At 37.7% G+C, this 6,088-nt stretch overlaps 1 protein-coding gene across 1 annotated transcript in view; it reads right to left on the reverse strand.

Annotated features, from left to right (window-relative positions):
- ITSN2 (intersectin 2) overlaps positions 1-6,088 on the reverse strand; it is a 120,208-nt gene that overhangs the window by 105,032 nt on the left and 9,088 nt on the right. Inside the window, exons 7-10 of the mRNA XM_023511816.1 lie at positions 5,215-5,278; positions 3,428-3,565; positions 2,619-2,704; positions 1,305-1,567 (exon numbers count right to left, since the gene is read on the reverse strand). Coding sequence (XP_023367584.1) covers positions 1,305-1,567; positions 2,619-2,704; positions 3,428-3,565; positions 5,215-5,278 — 551 coding nt within the window. The remainder of the gene's footprint in view (positions 1-1,304; positions 1,568-2,618; positions 2,705-3,427; positions 3,566-5,214; positions 5,279-6,088) is intronic.

Raw genomic sequence — 6,088 nt, forward strand, 5'->3', positions numbered from 1 at the left:
ATGGCACTCTACCCAGGGGGACAGCTTGAGGCTCTGTCTCAAAAAAAAAAAAAAAAAAATTAGTAAGCCATGATGATGCATGCCTGTATTCTTAACTTTTCAGGTGACTGAGGCAGGAGAACTACTTGAGCCCAGGAGTTTGAGGCTGCAGTGAGCTACCATGCCATTGTTCTTCAGCCTGAGCCACAGAGTGAGACCCCTTCTCTTAAGAAACAAAACAAAATAAAAACCGCAGCATTCAAAAACTGACGGGAAGACAAAAATAAAGGTGAGGCAGCATTTAGCACTCAGCAGCTACAGTGCCTAAGGTAGTTTTTCAACAGGCCTAAAGACTTCCATGAAAGTGGCTTCATCCATCAGACTTTCTGATTTCTTCACAAGAACATTCTTTTGTTACAGCCACTTTTCTCTTAACAAGCAAAAGGATGGCTTTTTTTTTTTGGAGACAGAATCTCAAGCTGTCGCCCTGGCTAGAGTGCTGTGGCATCATAGCTCACAGCAACCTCTGACTCTTGGGCTTAAACGATTCTCTTGCCTCAGCCTCCCAAATAGCTGGAACTACAGGCACCCGCCACAACACCTGGCTATTTTTTGTTGTTGTTGTAGTTATCATTGTTTAGCTGGCCCAAGCCGGGCTTGAACCTGCCAGCCTCAGTGTATGTGGCTGGCACCGTAACCACTGAGCTATGGGTGCTGAGCTGTATAAACATAAATATTAATAGGAATAATTACACCTCTGTTCTGGTATCAGAAAAGAAAAAATTCTATTTACGTTACTTTGGTGCACAATAATAAATTGTGCTCCATCTCTGGCCTTTAAAACACAGCCAGTCCTCCTAGAGCCAGTCCCCACATACAGAATGATATTCCAACTACCTGTGCAAGACCATTGTCTTGATTCCTCTCTAGATCTTCAACTCCCTGCTCTGATCTTTTTGCTTTTTCAATTCCTTGGATTCTTAATCTGTATCCTAAACTTGCTTCCGTTGTTAATGCCTTGCTCAGGGGGCTGACTAACCTGCACTCCTCACTCAGTGTAGCTTTGCAATCCATCCTCCCTTGATTGGGATAAAGCCCACACAGATGCTTTTTTACTATTTATAAGCTCTAAAAATCTCTTATATCCAAAGACCCTCTCTCCCCCTTCAAGGAAAGGAAGATTCAGATTTGTGTAGGATAAGAAAGAATTAAATGATACAGAGGAAAAGGCACAACACAAAACTTTAAAAACAAGCATTTTTTAATCAAATGAAATGTAGTCATTTATTAAATGTTATGTTTCTTAGAAAATAAAATAACCTAACCTCTCGTCTTTCTATCTCTTTTCTCCTTTCTTCCTCTCGCTGTCTCTCCAATTCCCTCTGTTTCTCCAAGCGTTTTTCTAATTCAAGTTGTTTCTTCCATTCTTGCTCTTGCAATTCTCTCTGTTTGCGTTCCCACTCTTCTTTTTCTTTCTGGGCTTTACGTTCTGCCTCCCTCTGCTGTTGCTCCAACAAGGCTTGGCGTCGCTTCTCCAGTTCCATGTTCCCTCGCTCATAGTTGGCTTTTCGCTTATCCTCGAAAGTAACTAAATAAGGTATATTGTAAGCATTTTCACACATGAAAAACCTGCAGAACCTGTAACCTAGTTCCAACATACTTTTTATTTCTTGTGATTGTTTAGGTACTATTACCATTTGGATATTTCTCCTAAGGATAATTTTAACTCAAATATAAATGGAAAAATATTCACTTTTTCCCTAAGGATATTCATTTTTAGAAAACAAATTTATAAGTTTGAATCACCCAAGAAATAATTTTAGTATCCTTGGGAAAAAAAAATACTTTTTCAACTTTTTTCTCAGCATTTTCTTTAAGCTGTGTAGCTATACATTTGTTTTACTTGATTAATGTCATTTCATTTACTTTTCAGTATGTTAAAACAGGTACAAATAAATGTACTTTTCAAATAAAATTTAAACTTTCAAATTTTTATTTATTTTGAGAAAGAGTCTCACTTTGATGCCCTTAGTAGAGTACCGTGGCAACACAGCTCATAGCAACCTCAAACTCTTCGGCTCAAGTGATCCCCTTGCCTCAGCCTCCCAAATAGCTGGGACTACTGGTACTAGCCACAACGCCAGGCTAGTTTTTCTATTTTTAGTAGAGATAAGGTCTTGCTCTTGCTCAGGTTGGTCTTGAACTCCTGAGCTCAAGTAATCCACCCACCTCAGCCTCCCAGAGTGCTAAAATTACAGGTTTAAGCCTACATACCTGGCCAATATTCAAACTTTTTAAAAGCTAAACATGTAATCACAAAGCTTGCTTGAATGATTCTGCTTAAAGCAGGAATGAACTGGGATGTCTACAATCCTGTCAAATACATATACTGTCTCTTATTCCTGCATACTCTTCTTCTCATTTTGACTGTCTTTACTGTGTTGATGACAAAATTCATCCCATTCATCAAATCATGTTTTCATACAATATGCATATTAAGAATGTAAAAATTTCAATTACATTTAAAGGTAGAATTTAAAAGATTCAGTTAAATGATATATGAATATTCAGTTACATTTAAATGTAGAATTTAAAAGATAAACAAACTGTAAATTTACAACTCAGACACCAGATGCTACCTGGTAATTTCTTCTGGGGTTCCTCTTCTTGCATTTTCTGATATGAAGGCAGAGTTCCATTAATGGAATCAATTTGCTTTCCACCTCTAAAAAAAACATTCAAACAACACACTAATTTAGCATCATGTATGTAGCATGAATTTTTTTTTTCTTAAGATAGAGTCTCATTTTGTTGCCCTTGGTAGAGTGCTGTGGCATCACAGCTCACAGCAACCTCCAACTCCTGGGCTCAAGAGATTCTCTTGTCTCATCCTCCCGAGTAGCTGGGACTACAGGTATCGGCCACAACACCTGGTTATTTTTTAGAGATGGGATCTCGCACTTGCTCAGGTTGGTCTTGAGCCTGTGAACTCAGGCAATCCAACCGCCTCAGCCTCCTAGAATACTAGGATTCAGGTGTGAGCCATCATGCCCAATATCATAGCATGAAAATTTTCAGTCTGAAAATATAGACTACCAAAGATTAAAGTAATTTAGTGTTGAAAATATGGTATTAAAGATATTTGAAACACAGTATAGTCTATAGTTATGATATATAGTAGTACATGGATGTTCAAGCCAGAAATGAATTCAAATCACAGTTCAACTAATTGTTATTCTTGGGCAATCTCTTTAGTCATAAGTTTCCTTATCCATAACATGGTGAAAACACACCTACTTCTAGTATACTCCTTTAGTGTAACCCACTTGAATACTAAAATCAAATGGTAGAGCAAATATTCAAGTCACTTGTAACTCAGTAAGTCCCCAAAGAAAATCACATCTGCCAAGCTATCAAAACCATAGCTCTCCACCTCTAGAGCACTCACCTGAAAGAAGGAGGGACAAGTTCAGGAGGTAAAGTCAGTGGTAAGGGTTGTCCAGCTTTGGCTACATCAGTGAGGTGCATTGCAAGGATAAACTCTTCTGCTTTTAGCTGTCCATCACCATCAATGTCAGCCAGAGTCCTTAAGAAAATGTGTTAAAAATTATCACAGCTTAGAAACACAGTCTATTTAGAGTAAAATATTGTCTGAAGAGCTTAATTATTTATTTTAAAAATAAGGAAAATAACGGTAAAACTGTTAGATAAATTTATTTTGGTGAAATGTAAATGTATACATATTTACATTTAATAGTAAGTTGGTTTTTACCCTTAATTTTTATAACACAAAAGAGAAGAGAAGAGACTTTTAAATACAAAGGAAAAAATACCCTTTCTGGGAAAGCGACTTGTCTTATTTCATGGTTAAGTCATCTATCAAAATCACATTTATCTGTATATTAAAAATGAGGTATTCTCTGACCCTCTATACCTAGGTAAAAGCATACAACAGTTTTACTTGCAAAATACAGTCACGTACCACATAATGATGTTTCAGTCAACATATATCATTGTGGCTCCATCAGATTATAATGGAGCTGAAAAATTCCTATTGCCTAGTGCCATGGTAGCTGTCTTAACACAACACATTATTTATATGTTTGTGGTGATGCTGATGTGAACACATCTACTTCACTCCCAGTTGTATAAAAGTATAGTACATACAATTATGTGCTGTACATAATACTTGATAATAAAAATAATGAACAGCTAGCTTGCTGGTTTATATATTTATCATGTTATACTTTTCATTGTCAGCGTATATACTCCTACTTATGAAAAAAAAAGTTAACTGTGAAACAGCTTCAGGCAGTTCCCCGGGGAAATATTCTAGAGCAGCAGTTCTCAACCTGTGGGTTGTGACCCACAGGAACTGTATTAAAGGGTTGTGGCATTAGGAAGGTTGAGAACCACTGTTCTGGGCATTACTGTCATAGAAGATGACAGCTCCATGCAAGTTAAAGCCCCTGAGAACCTTCTAGTGGGGAAAGACGTAGAGGTGGAAGACAGTGATCCTGACCCCAGTGGGGCCTAGGCTAATGTGTATATTTGTGTCTTAATTTTTAACTAAGTTTAGAAAGTAAAAAAAAAAAAAAAAGGACTGGGCTCAGTGGCTCAGGCCTGTAATCCCAGCACTCTGGGAGGCCGAGGTGCGCGGACTGCCTGAGCTGAGGTGTTCAGCACCAGCCTGAGCAAGAGTGAGACTCTGTCTCTAAAAACAGCCAGGCATCGTGGTGAGTTCCTGTAATCCTAGCTACTAGGGAGGATGAGATGAAAGAATCCCTTGAGCCCAGAAGTCTGAGGTTGCTGTGAGCTATGACACCATGGCATTCTACAGAGAACAACAAAGTGAGACTGTCACACACACAAAAAAAAAGAAGTAAAAAAATAAAGTAAACTTTAAAAATAGAAAAAAGATTACAGAGTAAGGATTAAAGAAAGAAAATATCTTGGCATAGCTGTTCAAATGTATTTGTATGTTAAGCTAAGAGTCAAAAAGCTTTAAAAAAATTAAAAAGATATAGTAAACCAAGGTTAATTATTTTATAAATTTAGTATAGCCTAAGTGTGTAAAACTATGTTTTATAGTTATATTTGCTTTCAAGGTCCACATTAATTTTCAAATGGGGTGCTTTTATGGAACATCTTTGAGCCACAAACTTTCACATAAACTTTATCTTTCTTATAATAAAGGATATACAGTTAAAATTTATAATTAATGGACAAACTCACCAAATAGTAGCCAGCTGAGTCTGAGAAAGATTTGACTGAAGAAGGGCATTTCTAGCTTGAAAACCTAATTGAGTAGGGAAAACATGAAGAAAAAATTATTTAGCCTCTTCAAAGTGATGCAAACCTAAATAGCCATATCTATAAAATATAACATTGTTAGTGTCCTGGGAACTTTCAACATTGAAACCATTTTTACCATATGTTAGGTACTGAGCATTCAGTAATAACCAAACCAATCTTTGCCATAAAGAATATAAAATCTAGAATTAGTAAAATCAAGTGCTCTCCTGTGTCTTTTCAACAAGACAATATATAGTACACATGAGTTTCTGACAGAGGAAGGGACACCAGGCATTGAATATTAGAGGACAAGCTCCCAGGCCTTCTTGTACTCCCATCAGGTGTCACAACTCCCACGCTAGGTGACTGGGCTGAGGATACCAGGAGAGTCAGCCCCTAATCTGGGCTTAGCCTGAGTCAAGGACCATTCAAAGCAACTCTGATACAATCACATTGGCCACCTTTTCCTTGAACCAACAGTGCCTACTGCAAAGCCAGCACAAATGCAGCTCAATCCAGCTTGTTCCACTGAGCTTTGAACACAGAGGAGTTGATAATCAAGGACACTATGTATTATAACATGCAGCTGAATGTTTATATAACTTTTAAATCTTTTTCATTTTTTTAAATTTGGACAGTTAATAAAAATCACATAAAGAAAAACACTGGAAGTATCTGAGCCTCACCCTATAAGGACTCCTGAGATTTTACACAGAAACGGAGATTTGAAGAGGTCTTGGCTCGGCGCCTATAGCTTAACTGGCTAAGGCGCCAGCCACGTACACCTAAGGTGGCGGGTTCGAATCCCCAGCCC

Source organism: Otolemur garnettii, unplaced genomic scaffold, assembly GCF_000181295.1.
Source record: "Otolemur garnettii isolate 467f Iridium unplaced genomic scaffold, OtoGar3 scaffold00022, whole genome shotgun sequence".
NCBI classification, from domain to species: domain Eukaryota; kingdom Metazoa; phylum Chordata; class Mammalia; order Primates; family Galagidae; genus Otolemur; species Otolemur garnettii.